Source organism: Hemibagrus wyckioides, linkage group LG26, assembly GCF_019097595.1.
Source record: "Hemibagrus wyckioides isolate EC202008001 linkage group LG26, SWU_Hwy_1.0, whole genome shotgun sequence".
NCBI lineage: Eukaryota > Metazoa > Chordata > Actinopteri > Siluriformes > Bagridae > Hemibagrus > Hemibagrus wyckioides.
Genome location: NC_080735.1, coordinates 19284491 through 19310506, shown reverse-complemented (window position 1 = coordinate 19310506; position 26016 = coordinate 19284491). Strand labels below are relative to the sequence as shown.

The 26016-nt window shown below is 43.4% G+C and overlaps 2 protein-coding genes across 2 annotated transcripts in view; both read right to left on the bottom strand.

Moving 5' to 3' along the window:
• Window positions 1-12404, bottom strand: part of LOC131346704 (uncharacterized) — a 37703-nt gene extending 25299 nt beyond the window's left edge. Inside the window, exons 1-3 of the mRNA XM_058380280.1 lie at window positions 12275-12404; window positions 11800-11866; window positions 11135-11479 (exon numbers count right to left, since the gene is read on the bottom strand). Coding sequence (XP_058236263.1) covers window positions 11135-11479; window positions 11800-11857 — 403 coding nt within the window. The 5' untranslated portion in view covers window positions 11858-11866; window positions 12275-12404. The remainder of the gene's footprint in view (window positions 1-11134; window positions 11480-11799; window positions 11867-12274) is intronic.
• Window positions 12405-19881: 7477 nt separating this feature from the next.
• Window positions 19882-26016, bottom strand: part of LOC131346920 (B-cell receptor CD22-like) — a 28222-nt gene continuing 22087 nt past the window's right edge. Inside the window, exons 4-9 of the mRNA XM_058380721.1 lie at window positions 22336-22581; window positions 21042-21311; window positions 20878-20962; window positions 20757-20802; window positions 20452-20535; window positions 19882-20352 (exon numbers count right to left, since the gene is read on the bottom strand). Of these exons, the coding sequence (XP_058236704.1) occupies window positions 20236-20352; window positions 20452-20535; window positions 20757-20802; window positions 20878-20962; window positions 21042-21311; window positions 22336-22581 (848 nt within the window). The 3' untranslated portion in view covers window positions 19882-20235. The remainder of the gene's footprint in view (window positions 20353-20451; window positions 20536-20756; window positions 20803-20877; window positions 20963-21041; window positions 21312-22335; window positions 22582-26016) is intronic.

Below are 26016 nucleotides of genomic sequence, written 5' to 3'. Positions count from 1 at the left end.
TCACACACACTCTTACACACCACACACACCCCTCACACACACACTCTTACACACCACACACACCCCTCACACACACTCTTACACACCACACACACTCTTACACACCACACACACCCCTCACACACACTCTTACACACCACACACACCCCTCACACACACTCTTACACACCCCTCACACACACTCTTACACACCCAACACACCCCTCACACACACTCTTACACACCACACACACCCCTCACACACACTCTTACACACCACACACACCCCTCACACACACTCTTACACACCCCTCACACACACTCTTACACACCCCTCACACACACTCTTACAGACCCCACACACACACTCTTACACACCACACACACCCCTCACACACACTCTTACACACCCCTCACACACACTCTTACACACCACACACACCCCTCACACACACTCTTACACACCACACACACCCCTCACACACACTCTTACACACCACACACACCCCTCACACACACTCTTACACACCACACACACCCCTCACACACACTTTTACACACCACACACACCCCTCACACACACTCTTACACACCCCTCAGACACACTCTTACCCAACCCACACACCCCTCACACACACTTTTACACACCACACACATCCCTCACACACACTCTTACACACCACACACACCCCTCACACACACTCTTACACACCACACACACCCCTCACACACACTCTTACACACCCCACACACCCCTCACACACACTCTTACACACCACACACACCCCTCACACACACTCTAACACACCACACACACCCCTCACACACACTCTTACACACCACACACACCCCTCACACACACTCTTACACACCCCACACACCCCTCACACACACTCTTACACACCACACACACCCCTCACACACACTCTAACACACCACACACACCCCTCACACACACTCTTACACACCACACACACCCCTCACACACACTCTTACACACCACACACACCCCTCACACACACTCTTACACACACATCCCTCACACACACTCTTACACACCCCACACACCCCTCACACACACTCTTACGCACCACACACACCCCTCACACACACTCTTACACACCACACACACCCCTCACACACACTCTAACACACCACACACACCCCTCACACACACTCTTACACACCACACACACCCCTCACACACACTCTTACACACCACACACACCCCTCACACACACTCTAACACACCACACACATCCCTCACACACACTCTTACACACCACACACACCCCTCACACACACTCTTACACACCACACAAATCCCTCACACACACTCTTACACACCACACACACCCCTCACACACACTCTAACACACCACACAAATCCCTCACACACACTCTTACACACCACACACACCCCTCACACACACTCTTACACACCACACACACCCCTCACACACACTCTTACACACCACACACATCCCTCACACACACTCTTACACACCACACACACCCCTCACACACACTCTTACACACACCACACTCTTACACACCCCACACACCCCTCACACACACTCTTACACACACCCTTCACACACACTCTTACACACCACACACACCCCTCACACACACTTTTACACACCACACACACCCCTCACACACACTCTTACACACCCCTCACACACACTCTTACACACCACACACACCCCTCACACACACTCTTACCCAACCCACACACCCCTCACACACACTTTTACACACCACACACATCCCTCACACACACTCTTACACACCACACACACCCCTCACACACACTCTTACACACCACACACACCCCTCACACACACTCTTACACACCACACACACCCCTCACACACACTCTTACACACCCCACACACCCCTCACACACACACTTACACACCACACACACCCCTCACACACACTCTAACACACCACACACACCCCTCACACACACTCTTACACACCACACACACCCCTCACACACACTCTTACACACCACACACACCCCTCACACACACTCTTACACACACATCCCTCACACTCACTCTTACACACCACACACACCCCTCAGACACACTCTTACACACCACACACACCCCTCACACACACTCTTACACACCACACACACCCCTCACACACACTCTTACGCACCACACACACCTCTCACACACACTCTTACACACCACACACACCCCTCACACACACTCTTACACACCCCACAAATCTCTCACACACACTCTTACACACACCCTTCACACACACTCTTACACACCACACACACCCCTCACACACACTCTTACACACCCCACACACCCCTCACACACACTCTTACACACCCCACACACCCCTCACACACACTCTTACACACCACACACACCCCTCACACACACTCTTACACACCACACACACCCCTCACACACACTCTTACACACCCCACACACCCCTCACACACACCCCTCACACACATTCTAACACACCACACACACCCCTCACACACACTCTTACACACCACACACATCCCTCACACACACTCTTACACACCACACACACCCTTCAAACACACTCTTACACACCACACACATCCCTCACACACACTCTTACACACGACACACACCCCTCACACACACTCTTACACACCACACACACCCCTCACACACACCCCACACACCCCTCACACACACTCTTACACACCACACACACCCCTCACACACACTCTTACACACCACACACACCCCTCACACACACCCCACACACCCCTCACACACACTCTTACACACCACACACACCCCTCACACACACTCTTACACACCACACACACCCCTCACACACACTCTTACACACCACACACACATCCCTCACACACACTCTTACACACCACACACACCCCTCACACACACTCTTACACACCACACACACCCCTCACACACACTCTTACACACCAAACACACCCCTCACACACACTCTTACACACCAAACACACCCCTCACACACACTCTTACACACCACACACACCACACACACCCCTCACACACACTCTTACACACCACACACACATCCCTCACACACACCACACACACCCCTCACACACACTCTTACACACCACACACACCCCTCACACACACTCTTACACACCACACACACCCCTCACACACACACTCTTACACACCACACACACCCCTCACACACACTCTTACACACCACACACACTCTTACACACCACACACACCCCTCACACACACTCTTACACACCACACACACCCCTCACACACACTCTTACACACCCCTCACACACACTCTTACACACCCAACACACCCCTCACACACACTCTTACACACCACACACACCCCTCACACACACTCTTACACACCACACACACCCCTCACACACACTCTTACACACCCCTCACACACACTCTTACACACCCCACACACCCCTCACACACACTCTTACACACCCCTCACACACACTCTTACACACCACACACACCCCTCACACACACTCTTACACACCCCACACACCCCTCACACACACTCTTACACACACCCTTCACACACACTCTTACACACCACACACACTTCTCACACACACTCTTACACACCACACACACCCCTCACACACACTCTTACACACCACACACACCCCTCACACACACTCTTACACACCACACACACCCCTCACACACACTCTTACACACCACACACACCCCTCACACACACTCTTACACACCACACACACCCCTCACACACACTTTTACACACCAAACACACACCTCACACACACTCTTACACACCCCTCACACACACTCTTACACACCACACACACCCCTCACACACACTCTTACACACCACACACACCCCTCACACACACTCTTACACACCACACACAACCCTCACACACACTCTTACACCCCTCACACACACCCCTCACACACACTCTTACACACCACACACACCCCTCACACACACTCTTACACACCACACACACCCCTCACACACACACTCTTACACACCACACACCCCTCACACACACTCTTACACACCACACACATCCCTCACACACACTTTTACACACCCCACACACCCCTCACACACACTCTTACACACCCCTCACACTCACTCTTACACACCACACACACCCCTCACACACACTCTTACACACCACACACATCCCTCACACACACTCTTACACACCACACACACCCCTCACACACACTCTTACACACCCCTCACACACACTCTTACAAACCACACACACCCCTCACACACACTCTTACCCACCCCACACACCCCTCACACACACTCTTACAAACCACACACACCCCTCACACACACTCTTACCCACCCCACACACCCCTCACACACACTCTTACACACCACACATATCCCTCACACACACTCTTACACACCACACACACCCCTCACACACACTCTTACACACCACACACACCCCTCACACACACTCTTACACACCACACACACCCCTCACACACACTCTTACACACACATCCCTCACACACACTCTTACACACCCCTCACACACACTCTTACACACCACACACACCCCTCACACAAACTCTTACACACCACACACATCCCTCACACACACTCTTACACACCACACACACCCCTCACACACACTCTTACACACCACACACATCCCTCACACACACTCTTACACACCACACACACCCCTCACACACACTCTTACACACCACACACATCCCTCACACACACTCTTACACACACCCCTCACACACACTCTTACACACCCCTCACACACACTCTTACACACCACACACACCCCTCACACACACTCTTACACACCACACACATCCCTCACACACACTCTTACACACCACACACACATCCCTCACACACACCAGACACACCCCTCACACACACTCTTACACACCACACACACCCCTCACACACACTCTTACACACCCCTCACACACACTCTTACACACCACACACACCCCTCACACACACTCTTACCCAACCCACACACCCCTCACACACACTTTTACACACCACACACATCCCTCACACACACTCTTACACACCACACACATCCCTCACACACACTCTTACACACCACACACACCCCTCACACACACTCTTACACACCACACACACCCCTCACACACACTCTTACACACCACACACACTCCTCACACACACTCTTACACACCCCACACACCCCTCACACACACTCTTACACACCACACACACCCCTCACACACACTCTAACACACCACACACACCCCTCACACACACTCTTACACACCACACACACCCCTCACACACACTCTTACACACCACACACACCCCTCACACACACTCTTACACACACATCCCTCACACACACTCTTACACACCCCACACACCCCTCAGACACACTCTTACACACCACACACACCCCTCACACACACTCTTACCCAACCCACACACCCCTCACACACACTTTTACACACCACACACATCCCTCACACACACTCTTACACACCACACACATCCCTCACACACACTCTTACACACCACACACACCCCTCACACACACTCTTACACACCACACACACCCCTCACACACACTCTTACACACCACACACACCCCTCACACACACTCTTACACACCCCACACACCCCTCACACACACTCTAACACACCACACACACCCCTCACACACACTCTTACACACCACACACACCCCTCACACACACTCTTACACACCACACACATCCCTCACACACACTCTTACACACCACACACACCCCTCACACACACTCTTACACACACCACACACATCCCTCACACACACTCTTACACACCACACACACCCCTCACACACACTCTTACACACCACACACATCTCTCACACACACTCTTACACACACCCCTCACACACACTCTTACACACCCCTCACACACACTCTTACACACCACACACACCCCTCACACACACTCTTACACACCACACACACCCCTCACACACACTCTTACACACCACACACAGATCCCTCACACACACCAGACACACCCCTCACACACACTCTTACACACCACACACACCCCTCACACACACTCTTACACACCCCTCACACACACTCTTACACACCACACACACCCCTCACACACACTCTTACCCAACCCACACACCCCTCACACACACTTTTACACACCACACACATCCCTCACACACACTCTTACACACCACACACATCCCTCACACACACTCTTACACACCACACACACCCCTCACACACACTCTTACACACCACACACACCCCTCACACACACTCTTACACACCACACACACTCCTCACACACACTCTTACACACCCCACACACCCCTCACACACACTCTTACACACCACACACACCCCTCACACACACTCTAACACACCACACACACCCCTCACACACACTCTTACACACCACACACACCCCTCACACACACTCTTACACACCACACACACCCCTCACACACACTCTTACACACACATCCCTCACACACACTCTTACACACCCCACACACCCCTCAGACACACTCTTACACACCACACACACCCCTCACACACACTCTTACCCAACCCACACACCCCTCACACACACTTTTACACACCACACACATCCCTCACACACACTCTTACACACCACACACATCCCTCACACACACTCTTACACACCACACACACCCCTCACACACACTCTTACACACCACACACACCCCTCACACACACTCTTACACACCACACACACCCCTCACACACACTCTTACACACCCCACACACCCCTCACACACACTCTAACACACCACACACACCCCTCACACACACTCTTACACACCACACACACCCCTCACACACACTCTTACACACCACACACACCCCTCACACACACTCTTACACACCCCACACACCCCTCACACACACTCTTACACACCACACACACCCCTCACACACACTCTTACACACCACACACACCCCTCACACACACTCTTACACACACATCCCTCACACACACTCTTACACACCACACACATCCCTCACACACACTCTTACACACCCCACACACCCCTCAGACACACTCTTACACACCACACACACCCCTCACACACACTCTTACACACCACACACACCCCTCACACACACTCTTACGCACCACACACACCCCTCACACACACTCTTACACACCACACACACCCCTCACACACACTCTTACACACCACACAAATCCCTCACACACACTCTTACACACCACACACACCCCTCACACACACTCTTACACACCACACACACCCCTCACACACACTCTTACACACCACACACACCCCTCACACACACTCTTACACACCCCACACACCCCTCACACACACTCTAACACACCACACACACTCCTCACACACACTCTTACACACCACACACACCCGTCACACACACTCTTACACACCACACACACCCCTCAAACACACTCTTACACACCACACACACCCCTCACACACACTCTTACACACCACACACACCCCTCACACACACTCTTACACACCACACACACCCCTCACACACACTCTTACACACCACACACATCCCTCACACACACTCTTACACACCACACACACCCCTCACACACACTCTTACACACCCCACACACCCCTCACACACACTCTTACACACACCCTTCACACACACTCTTACACACCACACACACCCCTCACACACACTCTTACACACCCCTCACACACACTCTTACACACCACACACACCCCTCACACACACTCTTACCCAACCCACACACCCCTGACACACACTTTTACACTCCACACACATCCCTCACACACACTCTTACACACCACACACACCCCTCAGACACACTCTTACACACCACACACACCCCTCACACACACTCTTACACACCACACACACCCCTCACACACACTCTTACACACCCCACACACCCTCACACACACTCTTACACACCACACACACCCCTCACACACACTATAACACACCACACACACCCCTCACACACACTCTTACACACCACACACACCCCTCACACACACTCTTACACACCACACACACCCCTCACACACACTCTAACCCACCACACACACCCCTCACACTCACTCTTACACACTCCTCACACACACCCTTACACACCCCACACACCCCTCACCCACACTCTTACACACCACACACACCCCTCACACACACTCTAACACACCACACACACCCCTCACACACACTCTTACACACCACACACACCCCTCACACACACTCTTACACACCACACACACCCCTCACACACACTCTTCAACCTCTTGCCATCTGTAAAGATGAACCGGAGCATTCGGACCCTCACAACCAGACTGTGTAACAGTTTCTTTCCTCAAGACATCAGGCTCCTCAACACCTGGGAGTGAACTGTTGAACACACACACACACACAGGACTGAACTGTACAAAACTCTCTCTCTCTCTCTCTCTCTCTCACACACACACACACACACAGGACTGAACTGTACAAAACTCTCTCTCTCTCTCTCTCTCTCTCTCTCTCTCTCACACACACACACACACACACAGGACTGAACTGTACAAAACTCTCTCTCTCTCTCTCTCTCTCTCTCTCTCTCACACACACACACACACACCTAGAACTGAACTGTACAAAACTCTCTCTCTCTCTCTCTCTCTCTCTCTCACACACACACACACACACACACACACACACACAGGATTGAACTGTACAAAACTCTCTCTCTCTCTCTCTCTCTCTCTCTCTCTCTCTCTCTCGCTCTCTCTCTCTCACACACACACACACACACACACACACAGGACTGAACTGTACAAAACTCTCTCTCTCTCTGTCTCTCTCTCTCTCTCTCACACACACACACACACACACACAGGACTGAACTGTACAAAACTCTCTCTCTCTCTCTCTCTCTCTCTCTCTCACACACACACACACACACACACAGGACTAAACTGTACAAAACTCTCTCTCTCTCTCTCTCTCTCTCTCTCTCGCTCTCTCTCTCTCTCACACACACAAACACACACACACACACACACACAGGACTGAACTGTACAAACTCTTGAATTCTTGAATCTTGAATCGTGGAAAAAAGCAGTTCACTAAAGGAACCAGATATTAACGTCAGTGTGGGCATGAGTAGAAATAAAAGGATTGATTGGATGAGATGAAAAAGAGATATCAGAACATATGGGACACAGAAACAAAAGGAAGACATCTGTATGCAATACAAAGAAATGTGGGGATGGAAAGGAAACATGTTAAAAACAGGAAAAAGGACGAGATTTTGACAAGATTACAAATTGGCCAAACATCATTAAACCACAATTTATACAAGATAGGGAAACACGAAAATGGGAATTGTAGTAAATGTGGACTCCCTGAAACAGTATGGCACATATTACTAGAATGAACTGCAACAAGTATAGAAAGGTCCAAGCTATTTCAATCACTAAAAGACTGTGGCATTAAAAATGATACACTTATGGAGATACTAGAAATATTCAGATATTTGAATGTCACAGGACTGACAAACAGGATATAGATTTATTTAGTCAGGCAATTTATTTATTTATTTATTTATTTATTTATTTATTTATTTATTTATTATTTTAAATCCACATTGCTACCAACCAAGTTGGCTCCATACTGCAATCCAGGAGGTGGTGGAATATGCACCTCAACAGAAGAAGAAGAACACACATGGTTGGAATGTAGCCGAATTAGCTATGCTAACGGAGACCACGTGGGTTGGTGCGACATGACGGAATAATTGTAGTAAATTAAAATGTTTGAGATACTTTATTAAGATAGAGTAATGATAGTTTATGAAGACGTTTGTGTTTTGTTACGTTGTTTATCAGTATTATGTTGATAATAAGAAATCAGTATTATGTTTATATAAGGAAGTTATATATAATTAAATGCTTATACTTTTGTATAAATGTTTGCACATTTATATATGCCTATGTTTATTGAGAATTATTGTATACCCTTGCACACTTTATATATGCATGTTTGTTTAAGGATTATTGTTTAATTACTACAATATTATTGTAAAGGAGTTATAGTATTTTTGTTATAAGTAATAGCTATTTTTCTTGTATATCGTGTCTACACCTGTAGATGAAGAAGTCACACCCTGCCAATTCATTACAATACATGGCAAAACTAATTTATTTCTTGTGTGTTTTATTATAATTATTTTTATTTATTATTTTTTATTGTGACCACAATGAAAATAACCAATGTGCCACCAGAAAAATTCTGTTAATTCTGTGTGTAACACCAACACTTTAAACATTAAGCTGCTACACCACACCCACTTTACATGTAGAATGAAACTCTCTCACATTTCAATAGTAGCTGCTCAGTCATTCAGTCTGTAAGGAGAATCTGAATATCATGGGCACAGCAAATACTCTGCAGTACTACCTCAATTCTGTTGAATTAATATGTCACTGATGTTCAACAGTTTTCTCTACAGATTTCATCCAAGACATTTTATTAAAATATGCAAATTAAACCATGTATCTACTCAGAATGATCCACTTACAATAAAACACAATATATAGACATGTTACTTTTAACTGTTTAGAAATGGATAATAATAATAATAATAATAATAATAATAATAATAATAATAATAATTATTATTATTATTATTATTATTATTAGTAGTAGTAGTAGTAGTAGTAGTATGTATGTATGTATGTATTTTGATAATTTATATATTTGAGGAAAGCTAAGTATCTGCTAATGATTTCATAATTAAGGTTTTTCTTTACTTTCCTTCAGCTGCTTTGAAAAAGGTACATTACTCAAAGCTTTTAAATACAGTGAACACTAGTGACATCTGGTGGACAACAAGCTGTTAAATTATTTACAGATTTATCTCAGCTGACAAGTGAATTTTAAGGATTAGCTAGATAACTAAAGCTAATGCTAACTGTCACAAAAGTCCTCAATGAGAGTGTTTTCTTTGAAGAAAATGTAACTTCTTGAATGGAAAATCGTGTACAAGTGTTAATGTAAAATATTGTTTTATGATGAATAAAGTACAGTGTGTTATTATTTCAGCTGATGTGGCTTACCTGTGACAAAAAGTTCAACTCCATCTTGACCCTGATACTTTTCTTCAGGGTTTGTTAGAAATGTGAAGTAGTATTTTCCTCGGTCCTGTTCTCTCACATCACTCAGTCTGAGATGGCAGTTATTCAGGTTGTCTCTGAGGTACTGAACCCTGTCTCTGTAGTTTGGGTCTGAAGACAGATCAGGAGGCTCTTTATCTGTAACTAACTCTCTGCTCCAGAAAGCTGTCTGAACTGTGTAACCAGATGGATATGTGTATGTGCAGCCCATGGTCACTGTAGATCCCTTTACAGCACAGATGGAGCTCGGTGTATAAGTTACACTCCACTCTGACTGGGAGACAACTCCTGCAACACAGAATACAGAAATGTACTGATAATGCATCTACAGGTCTCAGACAGTGAGAAAGCCCGCATAAACTCTACACTACAAAAATCCGAGCTTATTTATAACTGAAAGCCCACAGTGAGAAGCTTCATAGGTCATGAAGAAGAGAGAGAGAGAGAGAGAGAGAGAGAGAGATGCAGAAAAGAGGAACTTAACACAGAACTGCTGATGCTGAACAAATATTACTAACATTAAGCATGAACATTAACATTAAGCAATTCCCCCCTGGGATTAATAAAGTTTTTGAATGTTGAAGTTAAAAATATGATAAATTACTCACTTGAAATTATGAGCAGAAACAGCAGAGGAAGGGGAGGAGTCAATCTGAGTGACATCATCAGTGCTGCCTGTATAATCATCAGAGATGAAAAATACTGTTTGGTTTTAATGTCCTAAAAAGGTGATTAAATCTGCCATGTGTTTATAATTGTAAAGTAAAGTGCTGTGCATATATAAATGTAGTGTTCATTACAGCTGTGTCCTTTACAGTACAGTTCAGTGTGTGAGGAGGAAGAACACTGAGTAAAAAGAATGTCTTAAAATCTGATCTTTAATATGTGATATGAACTGGATATACACAAGTCTCGTATTGTCTCAATTATACACAAGTCTCAATGTTTTCTAATAGAAATGACTAAAAAATCAACTTACACTTGACTTATAAAGAATACACGCTTTAATTTCAGTCCATAAGAAAAAAAATGTAATTAATTATAAAATTCAAACTGAATAATTTGTTAAAGAAACTTTCTGACCTCATTAAGAGATGATTATCTCCTTCATCCAGGAGAAAATAACAGGAGCAGCTCTGAGGGTTTAAACTGTTAAACTGTCCAAGTTCAGATATGTTTCTGGTTAATGTTTCTTCCTCTTTCTTTACTGAATTAGTCCTTCCTTCTTCTACATGTTACGAAACACCTCAAACACTTAGAGTTTAAATTCTTCTTTTGTTTTTACTCTGGTTTTATTTTGTTTATTTGATAGTTATTATCTAAGAATTTTTAACTTTCAGTTTACTTTTTTAATTTAAACTTTTAAAGTTATAGATGGACTGCTGAAGTACAGTATTTAAACATACTTATTATTATTATTATTATTATTATTATTATTATTATTATAAATAACCAAAATTTCTACTTCAAAATATATTGATTAATTTAACCCTTATCTTGATACCACACTGCTCTGTTTGATGCAGCACTCTCATCAAGTCTTTAAGGAGTTTGTCGTCCTTGCTGAAATCATCAAGGTTTCATCATCAGGGCTGGGAATGTAGACATCATCTTTTAGCTCTCCCAAGCCTCCTTCCACATACCTCAGGAAAGCAGCAGGTGCATTTGTGATGCTAAAATCAATCCTAACCCACTCGTGGATGAACCAGGGTTTTATGAAAATAGTTCATGCCCTACTGTCTTCATTCCCAAAACCTTGATGCCCTGGTGCAACACAGTAAACCAGGAGCTCCCCCCTAGGATATCCAGGATCTCTTGAATCTGTGAATCTCATCCTTCTTTCTCACACACGACTGGAGAGAAACAGAGTGACATCCACTTGTGGATCCAGCCACGTCTCAGTAAACCCTGTATTCTATGTTCTTTAAGAGTGAAAGGATTCCTTTTACTTTCCCATGACCAACTTCTAATGTGTTTACAATGATATCTGAAGGAATCTGCTGGGCCACATCACTTTGTTCTAATTCCTCAATTACATTAAAGCCAGTTATTGGCCTCTCCATCTCACTGCATGCAAAGAGAATTAGTACTAACAGCTCCACCTTTCTCCTTTTCAGCATTTATTCTGTTTGTTTCATTAAATTATTGAAGCTGTTATTGAATATTGTATTACATAATATAGTATGTTGCAAGGGAATTACTCATTCTAATTCAAACAAATTCAATAAATAAAAAAATTAAGGTCTAATATAAAGAGAGTCTGCTGATGAATCCATGTCTCTCAGGAAGAACGGCAAACTTCTAATAGTTCGTCACAGCTGCATCAGCCAATCAGAATTGATGTGCGGAAAAAATCATTAAGCCAATAGGATTTCAGTCAGGCCAGTCCGGCCCGCCCCCTGCTGGCCAAAAGAGAAAGTATTCATGTGAGCAGAAGCAATAGTTGAGAAAATCAGCAGTGGCATGATTTTTCTTGTGTATACAGATCATTCTATTCTACACTCTCCACACGTGTACATCTGTTTTCCTCTCGGCTGCATTTCACCACGAACGCGAGCTTCTACAGAAATCAAACATTTTACTTGAGCTCATTAGAGTTACAGGAAGTTTTTTTTCACAGATTTGCCTCCGTACTTTCCGCTCACAGATCACCTCGAGGCCTGCACTTGCTTTTTCTCCTTCCTGAATTTCACACCAATTTTATGTTTATGACCAAAAAAGATCAAGACAACAACAAATATTGGTGAAATTTTCTAAATGTATTTGTCCCAGAGATTTTTTTTTAATACACATCTCTCTTTTTCTCTTATTAATAACAGAAAGGGGATAAACTTTTGTTTCTTCTGTTTTTCTGCAACAATTTATTTTTTTATGGAGACTGAAATCATTTGATGAAATGTGAAAATTTATAGCTGTAATGAACACTGTGTCATTTTTAACATTATATTATAACGTCTGTTTGACGACAAAATGTCAAAATATAAGAAAATTGCTTTTATTTAAATGTTTTGAAAATGATAATAAAATATTCAAGATTTTTCATACTATTTGTATTTAATATATTAACACTTAATAGAACTCAACACTGTATATTCTGCGAAAGAGGTGCAGAGAGTGAGCAGCTTCAGTTTCCTGCGTGTTCACATTTACTGAGGATCTCACCTGGTCTCATAATACTACACATCTAGTCAAGAAATCACATCAGCATCTAAACTTCTTGAGAAGGCTGAGGATATCTGGCATGCCAAGCTGAATCCTGAGTAGCTTTTATAGATGTGCAATTAAATGCATCAGCACCAGCTCCATCACAGTCTGGTTTGGAAACTGCACAACACAGGACCAGAAGACTCTACAGCAGATGGTGAGAGCTTCCCAAAACATATCTGGAATAGCTTTACCATCACTGTAGAGCCTCTAATATTCCAGAGCCATCAACATCATCTACGACAATAGTCACCCCCAAGAAGAGCCTTTTCACACTCGTAACATTGGGTAAAGCCAGAACATCAAGGCTGAAAGTCAGAACATTTCATTAGCGGCATTTGGCAGATGCCCTTATCCAGAGCGACTTTTTATCTTATTTTGCACAACTGAGTAAATGACTAATAAGTGCCTTGTTTAAAAACAGTTTCTACCCACAGGCCATCAGGCTTGTGAACATCACCCATCAACTGCCTCTACACCCTTAACCACAGACAGAGCGTATACTCTGACTCTGAGTGGTGTCAACTACCTCATCCTTCACCCAGAGACACACACACACACACACACACACACACACATACCCCTCAATGCAAACAAACATCAGAGACTACAGACTATCTCTGCATTCAATGTACACACACACACCCTTCTCAATGCAGATAAACAACATGGACTCATCTACTTCTACAGGACTTTGCACATGCATGTCTTCGGTGTTACACTGCACACTGTACACTTTACACTTACAATATGGTAATCTCTTGCATTTTGCACTATTAGTAATTTTGTAATTGTAAATGTGTAATTTACTCCTTTTGTATCTTTTTTTTATGTCTTTCATTTATGTCATAGGCTGCTGAAGGATTCACGGGATAAGAATTTCATTGTATAGAATAACACACTGTTTCTAGTACATGACAGCAAACTCTTAATTAATCTTCCTTTAAGAGAGTCATAGTCTCTAATCAACTTGTAAAGACAATGCAATGTTCATAGCTGAATAAATGAGTAAAAAAAGCTTCTGACCTCATTAAGTGATGATCGTCTACATCCAGAGAAAAGAACAGGAGCAGCTCTGAGGGTATAAACTGATGAACTGTCCAAGTTAAAATGTCCTGCTGTTTCCTTTTCACACTCTGACCACATGTAACTGAATTAGTCCTTCCTCTAAGAGCTAACACCCAACAGAAACAAGTCATTAATTTGTGACACATTAGGCAGTGCATTAGGCAGTAGGTTCTCTGCACATAAAGGTATTTTAAGATCGAACAAGTGATGCATGATGTTTACTTCATGTTCTTAGACTTAAACATTTTCACAATCACCTACTAACTCACTAACATTTTAATTAGTGCATTATACAAGAACAATACAATGACTATATTCAAAACATAGAGGTAGTAACAGGTGACAGAATACATGATCAAATGATCCAAAGAGGAAAAGGCTGCCACTTGGGTAACAACATCATATGTGTTTACAGCATTTTAAACTCTAATCATCTATTGTGCATTTGTTTGTGTAAAACATCACAATCATTTTCCATGTTCATGTTCATGTTCCACATCAATCTAGAATATTTGTATATATATGCAATGGAACAATAAGTGAGAAATCATTTCCTTGGCACCTTTACAGCAGTTGCATTGGTGATCAATATTTTATTTAAAACACTCCAACATGTTTTACTGTAAAAATCTACACATTATTTTAAGAAACTGTGTTTAGTTTGATACTGAAGTGAAAATAACTCTTCATTCACTGCAGATGAAGTAATTTCCTGTGTAATTAGGAAAGAGGAAGACAGGAGTTACACTAAAAAGTAATGCTTTCGATGAATTAACACACACATGCTACACAAACAAACTACACTTCTATTTTGTTCTATTAAGTTAGTGCTATATTTGAGTAAATCATAACTATAATAAGTCAAACCAGAGAGGAGAGCATCATACTGAACAGATGGGAGAATGAGAGCTAGCTCAAGTGTTTTCTTCTCATTTTGGAGAAGATTTGGATGTAGATCCTTTATCTTCACTGTCACAGACATCAAACTACATTTTCCAAAATGCATCACAGTCCACAACATGGCTGCACCAGACTCCACATCCCACAACTCACCTGCACCCCCCTTGTGTTCTGTCTATACCAAACCTTTTTCCATTGTTTTCTTCTCTTTCTGTCCATGAAAGTGACAATTCATCAAGGGTTGCAAAACTGTGAGTTACGGACCACTCTTGAGTCCCAAGCCATGTGGCTTGATCACCTGCTTCACACTTAGCTGCTCCCTCACCCCGAGGGGACGACGTCTGAAACCATCGTAGTTGCCAAGCCCATGTAGCTGAGACACAGTATCTCCTGTTCGCAGAGTGTGGGTCCATTCCAGTCACTCCAAGCTTTCACTTGGAAAAAGTAATACTTAGTAATACAAGACTTGGGCACTCTTTGTTTTCACTCCAGTGCATCTTTGGCCTTGTCAGCTTCTATCAACACTAACTGGGCTTTAGTGCCCTCACTCTCCCTCTCCTGTCCCTACTGTGAGGCAGCCCCAAATGCCTGGTGTGGAACCCTGCATCTGAAAAAAACATCTTAAGTCCTCAAGCATCCTGACTCTTCCAGAACATTCATAGTAGATGTACATGCCTCAGAAACATGGATTGGAGCCATCCTCTCACAGCACAATAGTGTAAGCCCAGGTTACATCCCATCAATTTCTTCTTCCCCGAGCTGTCAGTGGGTGAGTTATAACACAGTTATAGCACAGTTATAACATAGTAGAATGAGAGCTACTGTCAGTAAAAATGGCACTGTAGGAATAGAGACAGCGGCTGGAGGGGGCTAATCATTCCTTTATCGTTTACAAGAGGCCCATAAAAATCCACACACCCAAGCACTTGAACCCCAGACAGGCCAGCTGGTCCCTGTTTTAGTCCTGATTCAACTTTACCCTTACCTTCTGACTGGGCTCTAAAAATACCTTGACCATGAACATTTACCAAATGATCACATCCTGTATAACAGAGCCCTTCCAGCTGGTAAAATCATGCCACTGCCCACACCGCAACATCCCTGGTAACATAACCATAGCTTTCCTCAATTACTCATGCTACACCACCATTCTCGTATTCCTAGACCTTCTTTCCTTGGCCCTAAACCTCATAACTCTCCCTTGGTTCCTGTTTGCATTTACAGCTACTGAGCTATGGTTCATTCGTGTGTTCCATTACTTTGGGCTTCCTGAGTATATTGTGATTGACCCAGGTCTGCAGTTGACCTCCAGGGTCTGGGCTAGTTTCATAGAGCAATTGGGGGTGAATGTCAGCCTCACTTCCTGCTATTACCCTGAGTCCTGCCAATAGGAGGCAACTATGAGATAAGTCACTTCCTGTGCTCATTTTGCAGCAACAACAACGGTTCCCACGTTCACTAATAAATAGAAAATAGAGAAATTAAATAGTCAGACTATGGTGCACAATGGTACAGCTGTTGTATATCATTAATATGTTAAATGTACTATATACAAACCAGAATAACAACAGGATCATGATTGTTGTTTTGTGCAATACACTTGGAGATCTTCTCAGCAGCTATATTCCAGATCTTTAATATATATGGATATTTCCAGCATTATAATGTCCCGAAGTTGTATCAACCACCTGTACATATCCAGGCTATGTGGTGGAAGCCAGAGTTGTAGAAAAAATTTTTTTTGAAGTTGTTAAGCCAGCCAGCCGAACAGTTTTTTTGTAACTTAGAGAAATCAGAGATCAGAAAATCACCACTGAGTAATAATATATTGGGGTTCAGCGGTATAGGATATTCAGTTATTTTTTATAAGATAATACACACAACATTCCAAAATTGTAAACTTTTTCACATTCCCACATCATATAAAAAGGATCTGAGTTGTTGGTCAGGACATTTATCACAGAAAGGACTAAAGTAGTGGATATGATGTTTTGTGAGTGGTGTCCAATAAGTTCTGTGAGAAAAATTATAATGAATCAGTTGGTGAACTCACCTGCCTCCTGGATAGTCTCCTGGATAACATTCCTGAGACTGCTGATGCTTCCACGCAAACTCCTGGCCCTTCCAGTGGTTTCACTGAAGTCATTGATCTCACTGGGTCTCTGTTACGACTTCAAGATGGTAGGTCTAAGGGTACCAGAAGGAACATTTAAGTTGTGACTCATTTAAGTGAAGGTTGGTAGTAATTGACAACAGAACAACCTTATAGCAAAATTAAATATAGTATTTATTGGTCCATTATGGAATCGGAATAGAAGAAATATAGATAGATATATATTTACATACAACTGAGAGTTATATTATAATCAATACGGGAAAAGAGAGGATTAATAGTGGCGCCAAATAAAAGAAAGAAATATAACAAAACCAAACTAACTCACCACAATCCTCTAATCTATCTAGAAAATAAAAGGGAAAGAAAGTCTTTGGCGTTTTCACGCCCTATCTAAACTATTCTCACTAACCAGAAACAAAACATACAGAGAGTGGCGCTCGCTCCTATCCTGGTGTATTTATACACAGCCGCTTCTCTACATGTAGCACAATGAAACCCAGGTATAAAATAAATAATTGCTATTTTAAACTTCTTCTCATCATGTGGTTAACTTTGTCATAGCTGATAACTGTTATTATATTGCTTATGTACAGATTAAAATAAGTGAGATTAATATATGTAAAGAAAAACAAGTAAAGATTAACATTAACTCTGGATTATGGATTAAAATAGTCTTAGATTTGAATTAGTGTAAATGAGTAAATTTAAAGATTAAATTTTGTTTTATTTAATGATTAAAGTAGATTAGAATTAGATTTATGAAAAATGAGTACATTTTTTGAAAAATTTAAACACGCTGTACAACAAAAAGCACCTTCTACAACATGGAATGAACATGTAACAGACTTTTAAATAATTATAATTCATTGTAATTGATAGTGATATAGAAAATTCTAGTCAGATACAGTTAATGTGGAAGAGAGGCTGAGTAGCTGCTATGCTGTAATAAACTGTCTGATAATCCCATGTTATATCATGACATTACAGTATATTAGTGACTGAGTGTAGGTTCATTTCATGGTGTATGTATAGGATAATAATGATTCAAGCCCAAACCCATCTCATTATACAGAAACCATGCTAAGAGTTTGTACATCATACTTGACTTTATTGTACAAAACGTACAAAACATCAACAGTACACATTTTTTCAGATAAAATATACAATCTGATTATTAAAACAGGATAAAAACCTATAGTACACATGTAGAAAAAACATTCATTAAAACCACAAGCAGTCATGTACAATTTAATATTCATAAATGGAAAGTTTGGATTCAATTTAAGATAAGATAAGATAAGATAAGATAAGATAAGATAAGATAAGATAAGATAAGATAAGATAAGATAAGATAAGATAAGATAAGATAAACTTTAATAACAAATAAAATTCTTTTGCCAGAGACTGTTTTAGATAACAAGAAAAATAAATATAAATGGAATATAAATAAAAATAAATGAAATAATCTATAAATGCAATTGTATTTAGTACAGAAAGTAGTGAAGAGAAATATATGAAATGAAAAATTCTATATATACAAAATTTATTCAAAATACATAAAGCTAAAATCCACAGCTAAAAAAACTGAATCATTCTTTCTCTCTCTCTCTCTCTCTCTCTCTCTCTCTCTCTCTCTCTCTCTCTCTTTCTCTCTCTCTCTTTCTCTCTCTCTCTCTCTAGTATGATGTAGGAAATATCATGTGATATCCTACTAACATTAAATCAATGTGGCTTTAACAGCTTTAAATAAAATATTTTAGGCTTTACAGCTTCCTGGTACTATATTCAGTGATGAACAAATGGAAGCGCTCACTGGATTATTTTCGTAATCATGAGAGATGGACTGAGAATCAGGAAGATTCGGGTGAACCGTCTGTGTGAGAGAAAGAGAAATAAATCATGTGTTCATCATTCTTAGTGATTCTTTTCAGATCTGAATGTCTGAGTGAAGTGTGTCTCTGAAGACACTTACTGTAAGCGTGTCGTACACGTCACTGGACCTGGTCTGAAGATCAAGAGCTGTGTATGTGTCATCAGTAGGACTGCAGGAAACGTTCTGTGTGAAGATTATAAAGAATGTGTTTGGTGTTTTGAGGAATTCCTCAATATCTATCCATTTACTACTATAACTATGTTTAGTGATGAAAAGTGCCTAGAGTCTGCTGTTTCCTCGTGTTCATTAGGATCTGGGTCTAGTGTTGATTATCTGTTGTGATGTTTTGCAGGTAAGCATGAGCAGAAGTCACACTGTCCAATGTCCAGTTACAGTCCACTTACCTGACGAGACTCTGCATTATCACCTGACCTTCCTGTTCTCTTTCTCCTAAAAATGAACAATAATCAGAGGGTTCATGCTGCAGATATTCAACAAAAGTTGATGAAAAATACACATGCTTACCTTATACATAAAACACCAACGATGGCAAGTAAACATCCACATCCCACAATGACTCCAAGAACTACATACAGTACTACACTCCTCCCTGTGTACAGATAAATATTAATCAGCTGTAACTCTTTACCTTTATCAATGTAATGGGTACAGATTATTATTTATAATACCTGTAATAGAATTTAAAGTGAGAGGCCCTGCAGGAGATCTCTGTCTCCCGTATCTATTCTGAACCACACAGTAAAACCCTCCACTGCTGCTGGAGGTCAAGGTGAAGCTGTAACTCTGTCCAGATCCTACAGGTGAGCTTTCATTCACCTTATACCAGGTGTAGTTCTGTACAGGTGGGTTAGCATCACTGCTGCAGGTCAGAGTCACTGAACTGCCCTCCACTATCACACCAGAGGGACTGATGGACACTGAGACACTCTTTGGAGGATCTAGAAAAAGAACCACAAACTGCACACTATGAAGATTTTTCTCTATTTTTTTAACAATAACTATAAAAGTCATCATTACTTCCTGTTTTACTGCAGTAACACATTCATTTACCTAAAAAGAAACAGCAGTGAAATTACAGAAAATGTCATAACATCACAAAGTCTTAGATTTATGAATTCATTTTAATTAATGTTCTTTTGTTGATGTTAGTGTTATTGATATGATGAAGGTGTGTATGAAAGTTGAATGTTTGAGTGTTCCAGTGTTTAAGTATGCTAATGTATGTGTATGTGAAAATGCTATGCTATGAGTATGCTAATTCACATCTATGTTAATATTCAAATATTCTATTGAGATAGTAAGCAGCTATGCTAACAGACATGTAACGTCCAGATGCCCCTGCCCTGTGCGGGTCGTGAACCCGGACCTCCGTGGTGCTGCGGGCGGTGGCACGCCGTGGAGATAGACCAATACGCAGGATTCAATTAATCACTGCTTTATTAACATAAACACGAGACTGGGGGAAACTAACGTGAACACTATACGTGACACTAATCAAAGAAAACGAGAAACATGAAACAATAACTGACAAAGACAGGTACAAAAGGATCCCTATTTATAGGGCACAACATTAGGACTAATGGAGAACAGGTGATACGGCGGGAACGAGAACAATAGGATAGGCGTGGCACAAAATACACACAATAAAGCAGGCTCCATAGAGTCTCCTGCCAGCGCCCTCTCCAGGCCTAGCAGGTAATTGTCCAGCAGTTCCTGACACGTGCATGCTAATATTCTTATATTCTAGTGTACAACTCTGATCAGAAAGTATCCAGTGAAACTTCATATCAGCTGATGAACTGTTGTGTTCAGAACAATAATTTAGAGCCATGTCATAACATATGTACTTGTATTACTGATTGTTACTGTTTCATTACTGATGGGATTCATTTTACATGTGGATTCAGCATGAACTTTTAGTGTTGTTAGTTTTAATGAGTGAATGAATCAATCTGTACTTACATTGTACATTAAGAGTGACAGCAGCGGAGAGATAACTTTGTCCCTGTACAGAACAGCTGTATCTGCCTGCATCCCTCTGACTGACTGATGGCAGACGGAGCGGGTTCGAGGAGGAGAAATAATGTCCATCTTTGTACCAGGTGAATGTTGGAGTCTCAGTCAGACTGCAGGTGGTTTTACATGTGAGAGTAACTTCATCTCCTTCAACAACTGTATCAGGAAACATCTCCACCTGAAACTCTGTGACTGAGAGGAAAGAAGGAAAACATGCAGTGCAGCCTGTGGAGATTATTCAATAATGTTTTATTTATGTATATTTTTAATTTAAAAAACATTGTTAAAATATATATAAAATACTTTTGAGCAGGAAATCATTAAAAATAAAGAAGTGTACTTCTTACTGCTACAGTATATGAACTCAGTAGTATTACACTATCTATTAGCCAAAAGCTGTCCTGCTAATCACTCATATTGATGATAGCAGGCTTTATACTGAAAATCAAATTAATAGTAATTTTTTGACTGGGAAAAACAAAACCATTTTTTTACTTGAGCATGAAAACATTAAATACTCAGGTCTTTTGTCCTTTATTCAGTGGATAATTTCGCCTGGATGCTGTAGATGTGTAGCTATGAGCTGCTGCTGTAATCATAAACACTGTTGGGTTCCTCATCCTCATTTGTTTATTGATTTAGTTGTTGTTATTAGTAAAGTACCTATAATTAATGAAGTACACTAATGCTGAGGTTAACATCACTTTAATCTGTTATACTGGTGGGTGGCACTAGGAGGAGTGGGCGGGGATATTGTGAGCAGCAGGAGAGCCTCACCTGTAGATGATGAAGTCACACCCTGCCAAGTCTTTACAACACCCAAGAACAGGCAGAGCAGCTGCAGCAGTGTGTTTTCACCAGCACAAAGTAAAAATACACCCCTCACACACACTCTTACACACCACACACACCCCTCACACACACTCTTACACACCACACACACCCCTCACACACACTCTTACACACCACACACACCCCTCACACACACTCTTACACACCACACACACCCCTCACACACACTCTTACACACCACACACACCCCTCACACACACTCTTACACACCACACACACCCCTCACACACACTCTTACACACCACACACACCCCTCACACACACTCTTACACACCACACACACCCCTCACACACACTCTTACACACCACACACACCCCTCACACACACTCTTACACACCACACACACCCCTCAAACACACTCTTACACACCACACACACATCCCTAACACACACCAGACACACCCCTCAAACACACTCTTACACACCACACACACCCCTCACACACACTCTTACACACCACACACACCCCTCACACACACTCTTACACACCACACACACCCCTCACACACACTCTTACACACCACACACACCCCTCACACACACTCTTACACACCACACACACCCCTCACACACACTCTTACACACCACACACACCCCTCACACACACTCTTACACACCACACACACCCCTCACACACACTCTTACACACCACACACACCCCTCACACACACTCTTACACACCACACACACCCCTCACACACACTCTTACACACCACACACACCCCTCACACACACTCTTACACACCACACACACCCCTCACACACACTCTTACACACCACACACACCCCTCAAACACACTCTTACACACCACACACACCCCTCACACACACTCTTACACACCACACACACCCCTCACACACACTCTTACACACCACACACACCCCTCACACACACTCTTACACACCACACACACCCCTCACACACACTCTTACACACCACACACACCCCTCACACACACTCTTACACACCACACACACCCCTCACACACACTCTTACACACCACACACACCCCTCACACACACTCTTACACACCACACACACCCCTCACACACACTCTTACACACCACACACACCCCTCACACACACTCTTACACACCACACACACCCCTCACACACACTCTTACACACCACACACACCCCTCACACACACTCTTACACACCACACACACCCCTCACACACACTCTTACACACCACACACACCCCTCAAACACACTCTTACACACCACACACACCCCTCACACACACTCTTACACACCACACACACCCCTCACACACACTCTTACACACCACACACACCCCTCACACACATTCTTACACACCACACACACCCCTCACACACACTCTTACACACCACACACACCCCTCACACACACTCTTACACACCACACACACCCCTCACAAACACTCTTACACACCACACACACCCCTCACACACACTCTTACACACCACACACACCCCTCACACACACTCTTACACACCACACACACCCCTCACACACACTCTTACACACCACACACACCCCTCACACACACTCTTACACACCACACACACCCCTCACACACACTCTTACACACCACACACACCCCTCACACACACTCTTACACACCACACACACCCCTCACACACACTCTTACACACCACACACACCCCTCACACACACTCTTACACACCACACACACCCCTCAAACACACTCTTACACACCACACACACCCCTCACACACACTCTTACACACCACACACACCCCTCACACACACTCTTACACACCACACACACCCCTCACACACACTCTTACACACCACACACACCCCTCAAACACACTCTTACACACCACACACACCCCTCACACACACTCTTACACACCACACACACCCCTCACACACACTCTTACACACCACACACACCCCTCAAACACACTCTTACACACCACACACACCCCTCAAACACACTCTTACACACCACACACACCCCTCACACACACTCTTACACACCACACACACCCCTCACACACACTCTTACACACCACACACACCCCTCACACACACTCTTACACACCACACACACCCCTCACACACACTCTTACACACCACACACACCCCTCACACACACTCTTACACACCACACACACCCCTCACACACACTCTTACACACCAAACACACCCCTCACACACACTCTTACACACCCCTCACAAACACTCTTACACACCACACACACCCCTCACACACACTCTTACACACCACACACACCCCTCACACACACTCTTACACACCACACACACCCCTCACACACACTGTTAAACACCACACACACCCCTCACACACACTCTTACACACCACACACACCCCTCACACACACTCTTACACACCAAACACACCCCTCACACACACTCTTACACACCACACACACCCCTCACACACACTCTTACACACCACACACACCCCTCACACACACTCTTACACACCACACACACCCCTCACACACACTCTTACACACCACACACACCCCTCACACACACCACACACACCCCTCACACACACTCTTACACACCACACACACATCCCTCACACACACCCCACACACCCCTCACACACACTCTTACACACCACACACACCCCTCACACACACTCTTACACATCACACACACCCCTCACACACACTCTTACACACCACACACACATCCCTCACACACACCCCACACACCGCTCACACACACTCTTACACACCACACACACCCCTCACACACACTCTTACACACCACACACACCCCTCAC